The 17,321-nt window shown below is 40.8% G+C and overlaps 1 protein-coding gene and 1 long non-coding RNA gene across 2 annotated transcripts in view; one reads left to right on the top strand and one right to left on the bottom strand.

Moving 5' to 3' along the window:
* Window positions 1-13,837: 13,837 nt before the first annotated feature.
* Window positions 13,838-15,053, bottom strand: LOC115514192. Its single transcript, XR_003968898.1, has 2 exons — window positions 14,991-15,053; window positions 13,838-14,103 (listed from the first exon to the last, which is right to left on the bottom strand). It is a non-coding gene; the product is annotated as an uncharacterized LOC115514192 (long non-coding RNA).
* Window positions 15,054-15,215: 162 nt separating this feature from the next.
* Window positions 15,216-17,321, top strand: part of MDN1 (midasin AAA ATPase 1) — a 175,975-nt gene continuing 173,869 nt past the window's right edge. Inside the window, 1 exon segment of the mRNA XM_030315968.1 lies at window positions 15,216-15,427. Within this exon segment, the coding sequence (XP_030171828.1) occupies window positions 15,296-15,427 (132 nt within the window). The 5' untranslated portion in view covers window positions 15,216-15,295.

Genomic DNA, 17,321 nt, shown 5'->3' with positions numbered 1-17,321 from the left:
CACACATACAGGGTTACTTGATTTATGATAAAGACAATAAAGGATTATCTTCCAAGTGGGAGAGAAAAACCCAGCCACAATAGTTTCTCCAGCAATGAATGAGATGTGGCAATCAGGGGAAAGTGAAACATACCAAATGAGTAATGTCAGTCAAAAGACACCATGGCACAGAATATCAGTATTCTGACCAGGGCTCAGTGATGTGGCATATCAGTATGTGAAAACGAGGGCCCGAATTTATGTCGAAGGGAAAGTAGACTATGGTGAATATACAGATAAAAATAATGTGAGGCAACAAGCAACAATAAATATAACTGATAACATTTTATTTCTGAGAGACCAGACCAAAGACAAGGCATAGAGTGGACGATTCTTCTTTGGTCATTGTTTAGTGCAGTTTCATTTCCAAATCATGTATATAGTCTTTACAGTTCCTAGGGACAAGAATTTATTCTTTTACATAAAAATAAAAGGTGTCTTTTCAATAAAGGTGGGGAGCAACTGGATATCTATATGGAAATAAACCATGGATTACTTTTAAAAAATATTTTTAAAAAAGGGGTGTCTGAATGGCTTAGTCAGTATACCACGAGACTCTTGATCTTGGGATAGCAAGTTCCATTTGGCATATAAATAACTTAAAAAAATAATGTTAAAAAATTTACTGTACTGTACTTCACACCATGCATAAAAATTAGTTTAAGACAGATTATAGATTTAAATGTAAAAGTTGGGGCACCTGAGTGGCTCACTCAGTTAAACAACTGACTCTTAATATCAGCTCAGGTCATGATCTCACCATTTTGTGAGATCAAGACTGCACTGGGCTCTGCACTAACAACACAGGGCCTGCTTGAGATTCTCTCTCTCTCCCTCTCTCTCTCTCTCTCTCCCTCTCTGCCCCTCCCCTACTCTCTCTCTCTCAAAATAAATAAATAAACATTTAATATAAGTAAATAGAGGTACCTGGGTGGCTCAGTCAGTTGAGCATCCAATTTCAACTCAGGTCATGATCTCATGGTTCATGGGTTTGAGCCCCGCATTGGGCTCTGTGCTGACATCTGGGATCCTGGAGCCTGCTTTGGATTCAATGCCTCCCCCTCTCTCTGCCCCTTCCTCCCCCCCCCCCCCCCGCCACCCCCACACACACTCTCTCTCTCTCTCTCAAAAATAAACACAAAAAATATTTTTTAATAATAATATAAATAAATAAATGTAAAAGTTAAATCATAAAGCTTCTAGAAAAAAATAGAAGGATTATGATTTAATGACTTTGGTGTAGCCAAAGATTTTTTTTTAAACAGGCCAAGAAAGTACTGACCATAAAACATTATTAAAATGAACTTTACTAAAAATTAAGAACTTTAGGGGGTGCCTGGGTGGCTCAGTTGGTTAATTGGCCAACTCTTGATCTTGGCTCAGGTCATGATCTCGAAGTTCATGAGATCAAGCCTCATGTTGGGCTCAGTGCTAATGGTGCGGAGCCTGCATGGAATTCTCTATCTCTCCCTCTCTCCCTGCCCCTCTCCTGCTTGCGTGCATGCTCTCTCTCTCTCACTCTCTCTCTCTCTCAAAAATAAATAAATGAACTTTAAAAAAATTAAGAACTTTAGTTCAACAGATATCATTAAGATAGTAAAAAGGGAAGCTACTGTAAGAGAGGAAAGTCTTCCGCTCTATCTTGTAGGTTCATAACTGCATCTATGAAATAAACTGACAAAAGGCAGATTAACAGGATAAAAGGAATACAGATTTATTTGTTTATTTATTTATTACAAACTCACTGATTTTAATATCATATGCATCACAGTGTCATCATGGGGGGGGGACTGTATACCCAAAAAAGCAGTGAGCTGTGAAAAATTTTTTTTAATGTTTATTATTTTTGAGAGAAAGAGACAGGCAGAGAGCAAGCAGGGGAGGGGCAGAGAGAGAGGAGACACAGAATCGGAAGCAGGCTCCAAGTTCTGAGATGTCAGCACAGAGCCCAACATGGGGCTCAACCTCACAGACCGTGATATCATGACCTGACCTCAACCTGAATTGAGACGGACACTCAACTGACTGAGCCACCCAGTCGCCACCCTATGAAATCTTGTATACCATCTTACTAGGGGAAGGTTGAAGGGGTATGTAAACTTTTAGGGGAGAGTCAATGAGTTTTAGGAAAGATGAATAAACCCTTAGTAGTAGATAGTAGGGTAGTTTGTGACAAAATGTATCTGGGTATGGTGTAGACTTCTAGTCTCCTCTTCTGTGTTAAGATTCAATCTTCCCTGACCGATGAAACTCCCAGGAAGGGGATTTATGACAGTTGAGTTCCTTTTGGAGGATCTGTCTCTAGGCAGATAAAGGGAGTTCAGAGAAAGCCTCTCCCTGCATTTACTGTTTTTCAAGTGCCCTACAGCTCAAAATAATCAATATACCAGAGCAGTATATTTTAGGGTGGAATGTCCTAGGCTTCTTCACTACCAACCATGGGAAGATATTTATAATACATATATCTGACAAAGAATTAAATCCAGAATACTAAACAAAACAACAAGCCACACTCACACCCATAAATCAATAACAAAAAGACGACCCAATTTTTTTTTTAATGGGCAAAAAAAACTACACCAAAAGTATACCCATATGACAACTAAGTAGTTGAAGACATACTAACATTCTTGCTCATCAGGGAAATGCAAATTCAAACAATGAGATACCTCTACAACCCAACCAGTCTGGCTAAAATTAAAAAAAGTCTGAGATGGGAATGCAAACTGGTGCAGCCACTCTGGAAAAAAGCATGGAGGTTCCTCAAAAAACTAAAAATAGAACTACCTTACAAGCCAGCAATTGCACTACTAGGTATTTATCCACGAGATACAGGTATGCTGTTTCAACGTTTTTTATTTATTTTTGGGACAGAGAGAGACAGAGCATGAACGGGGGAGGGTCAGAGAGAGAGGGAGACACAGAATCGGACACAGGCTCCAGGCTCCGAGCCATCAGCCCAGAGCCTGACGCGGGGCTCGAACTCATGGACCACGAGATCGTGACCTGGCTGAAGTCGGACGCTTAACCGACTGCGCCACCCAGGCGCCCCCAGGTATGCTGTTTCAAAGGGACACATGCACCCCCATGTTTATAGCAGCAGTATCAACAATAGGCAATGTATGGAAAGAGCCCAAATGTCCATCGGTGGATGAATGGATAAAGAAGATGTGGTATATATATACAATGGAGTATTACTCGGCGATCAAAAAGAATGAAATCATGCCATTTGCAACTACGCAGATGGAACTAGAGGGCATTATGCTAAGCGAAATTGGTCAGTCAGAGAAAGACAACTATCATATGACTTCACTCATATGAAGACTTTAAGATACAAAACAGATAAACATAAGGGAAGGGAAGCAAAAATAATATAAAAGCAGGGAGGGGGACAAAACAGAAGTGACTCTTAAATACGGAGAACAAACAAAGGGTTGCTTGGAGGGGTTGTGGGAGGGAGAATGGGCTAAATGGGTAAGGGGCACTAAGGAATCTACTCCTGAAATCATTGTTGCACTATATGCTAACTAACTTGGATGTAAATTAAAAAATAAATAAATAAATTTTTTAAATTCCAAAAAAAATAATAAATAAATACAAAACTTCTGTTACTGTGGGAAATTAGACACATAGAAATGATCTTAAAATTTATAAATGCATATTTTTCAAAATAAAGATACAAGGATCCAGTGGAAATTAAGGACTACAATGTTTGCTCAGAATGTTATTAATCACAGTTAACATAATAGTGTTACAGACTGTACTAGTGAACAGAGAAAAGAAGAAAAGGAGAAACTAATGATAATGGTGTGACTGTAAATGAGGACACTTGTATATAATCAACATCCTTTTCCATAAATGTATATGTAATAAAGAGAAAATAAATAGTTTAAGTTATAAGGGGGAAAAAAAGTCTGAGAATAACAAGTATCAACAAAGAAACAGAATAACTGAAACTTTCACACTTTCCTAATGATGGTGAGAATTGTTGCAACCATTTTGGAAAACTGTTTAACATTATTTACCACAGTTTGTGTTTAAAATAACCAGCCTTGGGGCACCTGGGTGGCTCAGTCGGTTGAGCGTTTGACTTCGGCTCAGGTCATGATCTTGCGGTTTGGGAGTTTGAGCCCTGCATCAGGCCCACTGCTGTCAGCAGATCCCAATTTGGATCCTCTGTACCCCCTCTCTCTGCCCCTCCCCTGATCACTCGAGTGCTCTCTCTCTCTCTCTCTCTCGCTCAGAAATGAATAAACATTATGGGGCACCTGGGTGGCTCAGTTGGTTGAGCCTCTGACTTCGGCTCATGTCATGATCTTATGGTTCACGGGTGTGAGCCCTGTGTCGGGCTCTGTGCTGAAATCTCAGAGCCTGGAGCCTGCTTCAGATTCTGTGTCTCCCTCTCTCTCTCTCTCTCTCTCTCTACCCCTCCCCAGCTTGCTCGCTCTCTCTCTCTCTCTCTCAAAAATAAACATTTTTTAAAAATTTAGAAATGAATAAACATTAAAAATTAAGTCAGTCAAAGACAAATACCATATGATTTCACTCATATGTGGAATTTAAGATACAAACAGATGAATATAGGCAAGGGAAGCAAAAACTGAGAGGCAGACAAACCATAAGAGACTCTTAAATACAGAGAACAAACTGAGAGTTTCTGGTGAGGCATTGGGTGGAGGATGGGTTAAATGGGTGATGGGCATTAAGGAGGACACTTGTTGAAATGAGCACTGGGTGTTACATATAAGTGATGAATCATTAAATTTTATTCCTGAAATCATTATTACACTATATGCTAACTAACTTGGATTTAAATTTTTAAAATTAATTAATTAAAAAAAAAAAACTCAGTCTGAAAAAAAAAAAACAAAACAGCTTACGACCCCACAATCCCATTCTTGATTATATACCCAAGAGCTATGTGTGTTTTGTACATCAAGAAGCATATATCATGATATTTATAAAGGCTTCATTCATATTCATAACAGCTGTGACTGGAAACAACCTAAATGTTCATCAATACGAGAAAGAAAAGGGGTGCCTGGGTGGCTCAGTTGGTTAAGCATCTGACTTTGGCTCAGGTCATGATCTCACAGTTCATGAGTTCAAGGCTTAGGTCATGATCTCTCACGGCTCATGAGTTCAAGCCCCAAGTCTGCTATCGGCACAGAGGTTTCTTTCGGATCCTCTGTCCCTCTCTCTCTGCCACTCCCCTGCTCTCTACCCACCCCCCAAAATAATTAAACATTTAGGGGCGCCTGGGTGCCTCAGTCAGTTATGCATCTGACTTGGGTTCAGGTCACAATCTCATAGTTCATGAATTCGAGCCTCTCATGGGGTTCTGTGCTGACAGCTCAGGGGCTGGAGACTGCTTAGGATTCTATGTCTCCCTCACTCTCTGCCCCACCCCCACTCATACCCTGTGCCTCTGTCTCAAAAACAAACATTAAAATTGTTTTTAATTCACAAAAATTAAAAATACACATTTTTAAAAGAAAAAGTATATTTATTTAAAAAATTTTTGATATTTATTTATTTATTTATTATAAAAAATGTTTATTTTTGAGAGAGACAGAGAGAGAGAGAGACACATTGCAAGTGGGGAAGAGGGAGAGAGAGAGGTAGACACAGAATCTGAAGCAGGCTCCAAGCTCTGAGCTGTCAGCACAGAACCTAACGCGGGGCTTGAATTCACAAACCACAAGATCATGATCTGCGCCAGAGTTCGATCCTTACCCAACTAAGCCACCCAAGCACCCCAAAAAGAAAAAGCACATTTAAAAAAAATAAGAGAAAGAAAAAAATAAATTGTGTTATAACAGACACAGATAATGCATACTGTGTGATTTCATTTATAGGAAGTTCAAGACCAGGCGAAACTAATCAATGGTCATATTGATAATGTTAAAAGATAAACTGAGATATATTAACATTTTTAAGGGTTTATTTAAGCAAAAATCTATTTGAGTCAGGCAGCATCCAATCTAGAAAATGAAAAAGAACTCCGAGGAGCTATATAAAATGAAGAACTTTCATAAGCAAAAGAGAGTAGAAACAAGGAAGTTGTACTGGTAAAAAATCAAATGGGTATTGCAGTTACTTTCCTCAGGGATTGGCAGGAGTCTTTCAGGCAGATTACCTACTAGTGCTAATCAGGCAGATTAGCTACTAGTGCTAATCCTGACCGAATGGTTTAAAACTCCATTTCTGGGCATGCTGAACTGTAATTAAGTCTTGGTTTAGTAAAGTAGAGCTTTGCATAAGCACCTCCATTTTGGGATCTGTTGTCTTGGTTTTTTAAATTTTTTTTAATTAAAAATATTTTTAAGTTTTTATTTATTTATTTTGAGAGAGAGACAGAGCGAGCAGGGGAGGGGCAGAGAGAGAGGGAGAGAATCCCAAGCAGACTGCACTGTCAGCACAAAGCCCCATGTGGCGCTCCAACTCACAAACCATGAGATCATGACCTGAGCTGAAACCAAGAGTCAGTCTGTTGTCTTGTTTTTAACAATAGTAAACGTGGGGGTAATTGGTTAAAGAATTTGGACTGTGAGAGGGGTGCCTGGGTGGCTCAGTCGGTTAAGCATCCAATTTCGGCTCAGGTCATGATCTCATGGCTCGGCTCATGGGTTCAGGACCCATGTCAGGCTCTGTGCTGACAGCTCAGAGCCTGGAACCTGCTTTGGATTCTGTGTTTCCTTTTCACCCTGCCTCTCCCCTGCTCATGCTCTCTCTCTCTCTCTCTCAAAACGAAATAAACATTAAAAAGAAAAAAAAAAGAATTCAGGCTGTGAGAAATGCATGGCTATTAATATGCTTTGGAAATTCTCCCAGATATTTTGGAAACATAACATATCATAGGTGAGGCTCTGTGGAAAAAGAATGGACTTTTCCCAGAAGAGACAGAGATTCACTTGATGGAGGAGACTTTCTCAGAGCAGGGCAGAGAAAAGAGTGATTGAGACATAAAGGAATAGGGCTAGCAACAAGGGTCTCCATGAAAAGCTTACTAGAGAAATAGCATCTAATGTGTAATTTCTTTGACTTTTCTCTAAATCTGTGATAAAACCTATTATATTACTTTCGACCCTGAGCTCATATCCCACTTTCTCCAGAAGTGTTTGCTGTTTTCCAGGTTGACTTGGCAGATACCCTATTTGTATTCTCATAGCACCTTCTCCCTAAATCTCTATGGGAACCCTTTGTGATACTATCCCTTAGGTGTCTGCCTTCACCATAAGACTGAGAATCCTTAAGGTCTGGGCCCCTGTCTGTCATCTTTACATTGAGTATGAGAATTAGGAACAGTTGAAACCAGAAAATCTTGAGAGAGAAAGAGATTTTTTTTTTTTGCCTCTTATGGACATTTACTATTAAATATGAATAAAGAAAGGTCTATAGTAGGTATTGAATAAGCTAACTGGGTAGTCAATGTTTATGGAAGGAACTGATAATTTAGTAAGGAATTCATTATTGAAAATAATGATGAGAGGGACTTGGTTTCTTCTAATTCTCAATGTGACCGCTTGTTTTATGTATGAAATCACGGGATGCCTTGGGGGCTCAGTCAGTTGAGTGTCGTCTGCCTTCGGCTCAGATTATGATCTCCAGGTTTGTGGGGCTGGGCTTGCGCTGAGGGCTCAGAGCCTACTTTGAATTCTCTGTCTCTCTCTCTCTCTGCCCCTCCCCTGTTCGTGCTGGTGCTCTCTCTCTCTCTCTCCCCCTCAACAATAAACATTAAAAAATTTTTATATATGAAATCACAGCTGTTGGGGAAAACAATTAAAAACAAAATCTCTTCCAAACCCAGAAAATTTCTCCATGAAGGCAGAGAAAGGTAACAATTTTATTACTGAATTAGCATAAAACCAGAATGTGATGCACATCACAGACAATCCCCTAAAGAGGTTGCAAAGACAGAAATTTCACCCTTTTATATAGTGTTAAAAGATACACCAAGGCTTAATAAAAATTTTAAGAGTGGGGGAAGGGGTGCCTGGGTGGCTCAGTGGGTTAAGTGTCTGACTTAGGCTCAGGTCATGATCTTACTGTTAGTGAGTTGAGCTATCAGCACAGAACCTGCGTTGGATCCTCTGTCCATCCCTCTCTCTGACCCTCCCCTGCTGCTTGTTCTCTCTTCCTCTCTCTCTCTCTCTCTCCCTCAAAATAAATAAAATATACATAAAAAATTTTATTAAAAAAAAAAAGAGTTGGGTTGCCTGAGTGGCTCAGTTGGTTAAACATCCAACTCTTTTTTTGTCCTTAAGTTTATTCATTTTTGAGAGAGAGAGAGAGAGAGAGAGCACAAGCAGGGGAGGGGCAGAGAGAGAGAGAGAGAAATGCAGAATCCAAGGCAGGTTACAGGCTCTGAGCTGTCATCACAGAGCCTGATGCAGGGCTTGAACTCAAGAGCTGTGAGATCATGACCTGAGCCGAAGTCGGTCACTTAACCGACAGAGCTACGCTGGCACTCCAAGCATCCAATTCTTGATCTCGGCTCAGGTCTTGATCAAAGAGTCATGAGTTCAAGTCCTGTATTGAGCCCCACAAACAGTGCAGAGCCTACTTAAAAAATAGAAAAAATAAAATAAAAATTTAAGGGTTTATTTGAGCAAAAATCAATCCAAATTGGGCAGTGTTAAACCAGAAGTAGTACTCTGTGACAGAAGCCGAGAGAAACATTTATACAGAAAGTATAGATGCAAAGAAAGGAATTGGATTTGCTATAGCTCAAAGCTGGGTTGGCTGTTTGTGATTGTCTTTAGTGTTTTGATTTCCTAACCTTCAGGCATTCACCAGACTTAGATTTTGATTTGCTTAGGAAGGCTACCAAGGCATTAGAGCCACCTCAGTCTCATGGCCTGTTTGTTTAATTAACTTAACAATAGCCAAGTGGCTATAATCCATTATATTAGGTAGGTTTTGCAATTCAGAGTCAGGTGACAAGTTAGGTCCACCTCCCCAGAAATTGGGCGACTGAGCATTATCTTCCTTGGCGATGATTTTGTTACAAAGAGATGGCTCCCAGGTCCTTAAAGAAAAATTCCCGAGTTGTAAAACTGGCAAGAGGCTTATTTTTAAAAAATATACATGTATTTGAAAAGAGCTGGAAAGAAGAGAAAAAAATTCTAAAGAAAAGAATGAAGTGAAGTAGAGAGAGGAGGAGTTTCCTCCCTTGTTTTCAAGGAAAATTAAGCCTCTTAATTTGTATATGCTCTTACACAGTTTATAAGTAGATAGAGAAATCAGTGCAACAGTTTCCCCCTGCCTTTTTTAAAGGTTTCATTTTTAAGTAATTTCTACCCCCAATGTGGGGCTCAAACTCACAACCTTGAGATTAAGAGTCACACACGCTACCAACTGAGCCGGCCAGGTGCCCCTGGTACAACAGTTTCTAAACATGTTATTTTTTATAATTTGCACAAGTGATTTAATTAAATTGCTCCTGGTTTTCTCAGTCATCCTGGAAAGGTTGACCATTTATTAAATGCATATTGTGTATGAGAAAAGTATGTCAGCACTGTGTGATATGGCACTTCCTGTGTTCCTAGAGTATTTATTGACTCTGGGAGACAGACACAGAATCAGAACTTCTAGAGAAAAACTGAGGCTTTGGAAGGTTAAGTCACTTAACCTAGGTCACACAGCTAGTTAATGGAAAAGTACAACTAATGGCTGAGATCCTTAGATACTGTTTCAGGGCTCTCTCAACTTCAAAGAACACTTCTGATATCCTAATGAGACACAAATAATTTTTTTTTAATATTTTGCTTTTAAGTAGTCTCTATACCCAATATTTTATTTTTAAGTAATCTTACAATCCCAATATCAAGAATTGCATGCTCCAGGGGCGCCTGGGTGGCTTAGTCGGTTAAGCGTCCAACTTTGGCTCAGGTCATGATCCTGCGGTTTGTGGGTTCGAGTCCTGCATCGGGCTCTTTCCCGACAGCTCCGAGCCTGGAGCCTGCTTTGGATTCTGTGTCTCCCTGTCTCTCTGCCCCTTCCCTATTCACGCTCTGTTTCTGTCTCTCAAAAATAAATAAACATTGAAAAAAATTAAAAAAAAAAAAGAATTGCATGCTCCAGCAACTGAGCCAGCCAGGTGCTCCTGAAGCACAAATAATTTTTTGACAGCAATAATTTGAAGTTAAAGAAGAGTGCCTGGGTGGCTCAGTCGGTGTAGCATCCGATTTTGTTTTAGCTCAGGTCTTGATCTCAAGGTTTGTGGGTTCAAGACCCTTGTGGGGCTCCACACTGTGCAGAACCTGCCTGGGACTCTCTCTCTCTCTCCCCCCACCTCTCCCACTCATTCTCTCTCTCTCTTCCTCTCTCAAAATAGATAAATAAACTTAAAAAAAGAAAAAGAGCACCTGGGAGAAATGAGAACTCTTACCCCTGACGTGTCCTGAGTTCTGAATCCCACAATTTTTTAGTTTTTATTTACATTTTCTGTATTCATTAAAAAAACTTATATTATAGAACAATAAAAACATCTATTAATGAAATATTATTAGGTAAATATCATTGTAACTGCCACACAGGTCATGAAATCAAACTTACAAGCTTTTCTATATGCCCTACCCCAAACACAGCCCCTCTCCTCCAAACAAAAACTACTATCCTGACTGTCAGGGTAAAAACTCCCTTGCATTTTGTTATGGTTTGATTAACCAAGTGTGCATTTCTAGGCACTACAATTTAGTTTTGCCTGTGTTATAAAAATTTGCTAAGTGTCATAAGTCTCAGTCTTAGTTCAGGCTGCTAGAACAAAATACCACAGACTGGTGGCTTAAACAACAAACATTTATTTTTCACAGCTCTGGAGGCTGAGAGGTCTAAGGTTAAGGTGCCGGCAAATTCCGTGCCTGGTGAGAGCTCTCTTCCTGGTTTGTAGGTAGCTGCCTTCTTACTGAATGCTCACATGGCAGAAAGAGAGGTTAGGCTCTGGTTTCTTCTTGCAAGGGCACTAATCCCTTTATTGGTGCTCCACCCTCATGACTTTACCTAAAGCTAATTACTTCCCAAAGGCCTTGCCTCCAAATACCAAATACCTTGCCTCCAAATACCATTAATTTTGGAGGACACAAACATTCAGTCTGTAGCAGTCTCATAATTCAGTTTCCCCTCCCATACCTTTCTTTTCCTTTTTATTTATTTTTTTGTTGTTTTTTAATATTTTATTTTTAAGTAATTTCTACATCCAACATGGAGCTTGAACTCAGAACCCTGAGGTCAAGGATTGTGTGTTCTACCAAATGAGCCAGCCAGGTTCCCCAGCCTTTCTTTCTTTTTTTTTTTTTTAACATTTATTCATTTTTGAGAGACAGAGCATGAGTGGGGGAGGGGCAGAGAGAGAGACACAGAATCCTAAGTAAGCTCTAGGCTCTGAGCTGTCAGCACAGAGCCTGATGTGGGGCTTGAACTCACAAACTGCAAGATCATGACGAGCCAGTCAGATACTCAACAGACTGAGCCACCCAGGTGTCCCCCCTTACTTTTTCTTTAAATTCATCTCTTTAGGGGCACGTGGCTGGCTCAGTCGGTTAAGTGTCTGACTCTTGATTTTGGCTCCAGTCACGATCTTGAGGTTTGTGAGTTTGAGCCCTGAATCAGGCTCAGCAGTGACAGTACAGAGCCTGCTTGGGATTCTCTTTCCTCTCTCTCTTCCCCTCTCTCCTGTGGGCACCTGTGTGTGCACACATGCACTGTCTCTTTCTCTCAAAATAAATAAATTAATTGAAAAAAATAAGTTCATCTCTTGAAAAATTGTTTTTGACTTGTAGACTCTCCCAACAGTCTGGATTTTGCTGATTATATATTCATGGTGCAGTTTAACATATTTCTCTGTTCTCTTTATTTTCTGCATATTGGCAGCTAGATCTCGAGATTTGATACTTTTGAGAAGACTATTGGTGGTATTATGTTCTTTTTATTTTTAATTTTTTTTAAGTTTATTTATTTTTGAGGGGGTTGCAGAGGGGCAGAGACAGAGAGGGAGAGAGAATCCCAAGCAGCTCTGCACTCAGTGTGGACCAAAGGTGGGGCTTGATTTCACAACTGTGAGATCATCACCTGAGTTGAAATCAAGAGTTGGACACTTAAGCCATGCACTGAGCCATGCAGGTGCCCCCAAAGGTAACCAGTTTTTTAAAAATATTATTATGTAGTCATGGATTTAAACATATATAACGGGTCAATTCATTGCAATTGTTATCTTCATTGAAGCTCAAATTGTACCATCATTGGTCAGCGGAGATCTCTTTAAGTTGGTACTGTAAAGGAGGAAAAGAAATAACTTTCCTTACCCATTTTGGGTTCTCTGGCTTGGGCCTGATAAAATACATTAAAAAGAGACAGATTAACAAGAGAAAAACATAAATTTATTAACCTGTGCATCATGCATACACATAGGAGGACTCAGATCAGTAACTCAAATAGTTAAAACTTGGGCTTATATAGCATCTTAAAAAAAGAACAATAAATTTTTAGAGAAGTGACAAAACAAAGGAAAAGAACTTTGAGTTTCTGGAGGTGGCAAATTGTGAGAAGGCAAATATATGGGGAAACTAATGGTAGATAACAGACAGTTTTAGCAAAGTTTGTTATATAGTTTCTTCTGCTGCTCTCTCTGTGCTAATAAAAGTCTACAGTTGTAGAGAAGGGAAGGGGAGACACTCTTAAAAACTTATATCCTGCTTACAGGCAAAAAAAACTTATATCCTGCTTACAGGCAAATAGGAGGGCAGAGAGCTCCTGGATCTGCTTTTCCTCAATTGTGTTCAGTTCAAGAAAGCTTATAGATCTTCTAGAAAAAGCAGCAATAGATTTGTAAAGAAATGACAAGGCAAAAGAGGTTTGGGCTAGAGGCAGTAAATTGTAGGCAAGCAACTAGGAGACTTAGGGAGGGAAAATTAGTGGAAGATAAGGATTATTTTAGTAAGTTTGTTTGTACAGACCCATTTGGTGTCAATTACCAGTCTCAGGTGATAAATACCTTCTTTTATTCCTTGTAAAGTCGGGGGGGGGCACTTTTCTCATGGGAAATTTTATGCCTTGCTATATGTAGAAAGGGGAGGCATGGTCAGAGAGCCCCTCCTGCATCTTCTGTTTCAAAGGGTCTTTACCTCAAAATAATCAATATACCAACGTGGCATAGTTTAGGGTGGCATGTTCCAAATTCCTTCATGCCTAAGTGGTATATTCTGCTACTGTTTAGTACCTGAGTCCTTTTGACATGACCCTAGTAGTCTTTTTGAAAATAGATATTATTTTACCTTTTATTATTGAAATTTTTCTACTCAAAAGTAGAAAGAGTATAATGAACTCCCTTCACTCAACATCTAGTTTCATTAATTATCAATATATTGCCAATCTTGTTTCATCTGTACCTACACATATCCTATTCCTTGCTGATTAGTATAACTTTATTTTTAGAACTTTTCCTTTTTTTTTTAAGTAGGCTCCACACTCACTGCAGACCCCAGTGTAGGGTTTGAACTTAACGACCCTGAGATCAAGACCCCGATGCTCAACTGACTGAGCCACCCAGGCACCGCTAAAGGTTTTCTGAGGTTTAACTTATATACCATAAAGTTCGTTCATTGTTAAGTGAGCAATTCAATGACTTTATTCCATTTATAGAGTTATGCCACCATCACCACAATACAGTCTTGGAACATTTCTATCACCCAAAAATGTTGCCTTATGGTTGCTTGAGAAAGGGTGTGTAGAGGAGGAAAAATACTTTTTCCTTTACCCTTCTAAGTTCTTGGGTAAGACCACTGTCATATAAGACTGATTAACAAGAAAACAACAACACATAATTTTATTAACAAGTGCACTTCACATATATATGGGATATACCCAGGGGTAAAAATGAGTAATTCCTCAAATGTGGGTAATTTTTCATCCATTGTGCTACGTCCTCAGGGAACCCTCTTGATCTTCTTGGGAATTTTAGAAACATTATTTATGTGGAAACGTTTTTTGCCCACCTCCACAGTTCCCTAGTTCTGGAAGTCCTGTGCTTGAGTTTGAGTTCCCCCAGAAGCTAACGTTCAAACCCTAGGGGAAAAAAATTCAAATTCAAATACATTTTTAAAAAATTTTATTTTTATGTAATCTCTTCACCCAATATGGGGCTTGAACTCACAACCCCGAGATCAAGAGTCACAGGCTCCACCAACTGAGCCAGTCAGGCATCCCTCAAATACCTTCTTAAAATATTGACTCATGGTATACACTTGCTATTAGAGATCTACCCCCCTTTAAAAACACTTTTTAGGAATATAATTTACACAAGGTGCACAAATCTTGTGTACAATTTTTTGCTTTTTAAAATTTATCTACCAGAGTAACACCACCAAGAGGAAGATAAGGAAACATTTCCATTACCATAGCATGTTCCCTCAGGTTCCTTGGTTGTCAACACTTCTCATAGCAACCGTTAGCTTGACTTTGTCATTATTTTGGCTTGTTCTTGAACATCACAAAAATGAACTTTCAGGTTCTCTTCTACTCCACCCTTTTAAATGACGTCGTAATATAATATATATGCCCTACTTTACTTAAATATTCCCTAACTGAACACTTATTTCCAATATTTGTATTAAGGATGCTGCAAGGTGGGGCGCTTGGGGAGCTCAGTCCTAAGCCTCCGACTTCCTGAATTCCACCCCTGCATCAGGCTCTGTGGTGACAGCTCAGAGCCTCGAGCCTGTTTCCCTGCTTGGGATTCTGTATCTCCCTCTGTCTCTCAAAAATAAATAAACATTAAAATAATAATAAAAAAAAAGAATGCTGCAAGGGGGGGTGCTGGTCACACTTGTGAATTTCAATAGGAGGGAGGCACGGTGGGCTGAGGATCACATGCCGCTACGGGCTCCCTCAGTTCCGGGCCTAGTAGAATCTCCTGTCTTGCTGTCCCGCCACACCTTGTCTCCGGGACCTACCATCACTGCAATGGTCGGACCCGAATCACGATATCGATGCCCGCTTCAAACGTCCTCCCGGAACTGGGGCGGTAGTGACTCCCGCTGTTTCCGCTGCTGAGGGGGCGGGGCTGGGGCCGCCCTGCCGTGGCGGTCGTGGTCGAGGGCTGATGACGTAGGGCGCCGCGTGCTCCCCCACGTGTGCTGCAGTTCTCCCGGTGTCTGCGGGGCAGCCGTGGCTGGTTTCCCCGGGGGCGTAGTTGCTGGCACCTCCAGCGCGGGACCTCGGTGGCTCGGGGGCTCCCAGCGCTAAGTAGGGAGCGCTGATGACCGCCGGGGGCGGAGGGTCTGCGGTCATGGAGCACCTTTTCCTAGAGGTGGCGGCCGCGCCGCTGCGCTTACTCGCTGCCAAGAACGAGAAGAGCCGCAGCGAACTGGGCAGGTTCTTGGCCAAGCAGGTAAAAGAAGGAGGGAGAGGGAAAACGCCGGGCCGCCCCCGGCCGCCCCCCTCGCGCGTGCCCTGCGACCCTGAGTGAGACGCGCAACTTTAAGGGAGGGGAGAAGCGGCGTTCTGTCACCCTGGCCCCCTCCGCAGGGCTGGTCCGGGGTGGAGACGTCCGCGCGTGTTTGAGGAAATTGGAAGAAGCCTTTTGTGTGTATCTGAGGGACCCTTCCATTCTCCTCCAACCTACCTCTGTCTCCTCTCTGTAGCAGACGTGGCCTTCCGAAAGAAATGTGGTTTGTTTTTCTGTAATTGAAGTTGTATCTCTGCCCGCTTGACATGTGTATTAACTTAAGTGTGCCAAGTCTAGCCACCCCTGTTAGTCTGGGTGACTGTTTTTCTTTTCTGCTCCATCCTTTAGTTGTGGCCGGCTGACACGTATTGATTGCGTTCCTGCTTTGCGTGAGGCACAGTATGGTTCTGTGAGGAGACAGAGAAATTCGTTACGGTCTCTGCCCCCAGGGAACTTAGCGTCTATTTTTGGAGACCGTTCATAAACACAGAAAACAACTGAAGGACAAAGCAAGACAGCTAATGCTGTGTGACATTAACCGTAGAGACTATGATGTGGATTAGAATTTTCTAAGAAATGGGGTTTTGTCCTTTTAAGAGCCTTCTCTCAACTCCCTGCTAAGTTGAGAACCTTTATCATGCATTTTCTTTTCACGTTGCATTTTAATTTCCCATTTTATGCTTCCCCACTCCCAATATCTCTGAACTTCTAGAGAGTAGAAAATGTGTTTAGTTTATTTTTTTCCTTCTAACTCCCGTATCTAGAACTTATTTATTCAGTCACGAATGCATTGTGTACACATATATCCTTTTGCTCAGGAAGCGACGGGAGTATTTTGGGTCTGGAGCTGCAGAGAACTAACATGAGAGGCATTTCTGTTTGGTGAAAACAAATTGAGCATGTAAAGGGCAGGGGGAGGGGGAGAAGAGGGGTGGGAGAGAAGGTCAGAGATACCCTGGGGCCTCTGAGCCCCAGTGAAGGGAATCACTAAACATGGTGAGCTGGTGAAAGAGAAGTGAGTTTTGGTGGGCTGGACTAAGTAAGGAAAGAGATCATCACTTTGTATGAGCTGAGCTTTTGGTGACAGTCCTGAGTTATGGATTGTTGATAGATGTATTTTTCTGTAAGTGGGTGTTAGAATTTAGAGCAGATGTTCTGAAACTAGGGATCATAGACCAGCAACAGGGGATTTGTGTTGCTACCACTGTAATTGGGTGTAACATAGATGTTTATGTACTGGGGGTAGGGAGGGGAAATGGTTTGTAGCCTTTATTGGATACAGTTTTAGAGAATCTGACAGGTGTGAGAATCACTCATGTGAATTCTGAGATTGTATAGAAGTAGTATTAGACTTGAAAGCTACTAGAAAGTTCATTTGAATTAAGGAGATTGGGACACCTTTGCTTCTCCCTTTTTTGTGTGTCACATTGTCAGATTCTCTCCTGAGATGTCTTTCGGTTTGTTCCTTACCATTTTCATGATTAATTTCAAACCTTTCACTCAGAAGACTTGATTGTGTTGCCATTCTGTATCCTATTTTTTGGAAACAAAGCAATTTTTATGGGAAAGCAAAGCCTTTTGAAACATGATTCTCATTGCAATTGGGATCTGAAGTAAGAATTCTTTAGGATTGTGGGTTTTTTGTTTTGTTTTGTTCTTTATCTCAGCTGGTGACAGCAACTTCTGCCTATCTACTTTAGAGAACTGAGTGTCCTCACTCTTCTCACTTCTTTTCCTTCACATATGGCCAAGTCTTCCGTGTTTTATTTACTCAGTATTGAATCTATTACTTCCTTTTCATCCCTATTGTCACCACCATCCTACAATTCTGACTCCA

This window comes from Lynx canadensis, chromosome B2 (assembly GCF_007474595.2).
Source record: "Lynx canadensis isolate LIC74 chromosome B2, mLynCan4.pri.v2, whole genome shotgun sequence".
Lineage (NCBI taxonomy): Eukaryota > Metazoa > Chordata > Mammalia > Carnivora > Felidae > Lynx > Lynx canadensis.
This window is presented reverse-complemented; position numbering and strand designations above follow the sequence as displayed.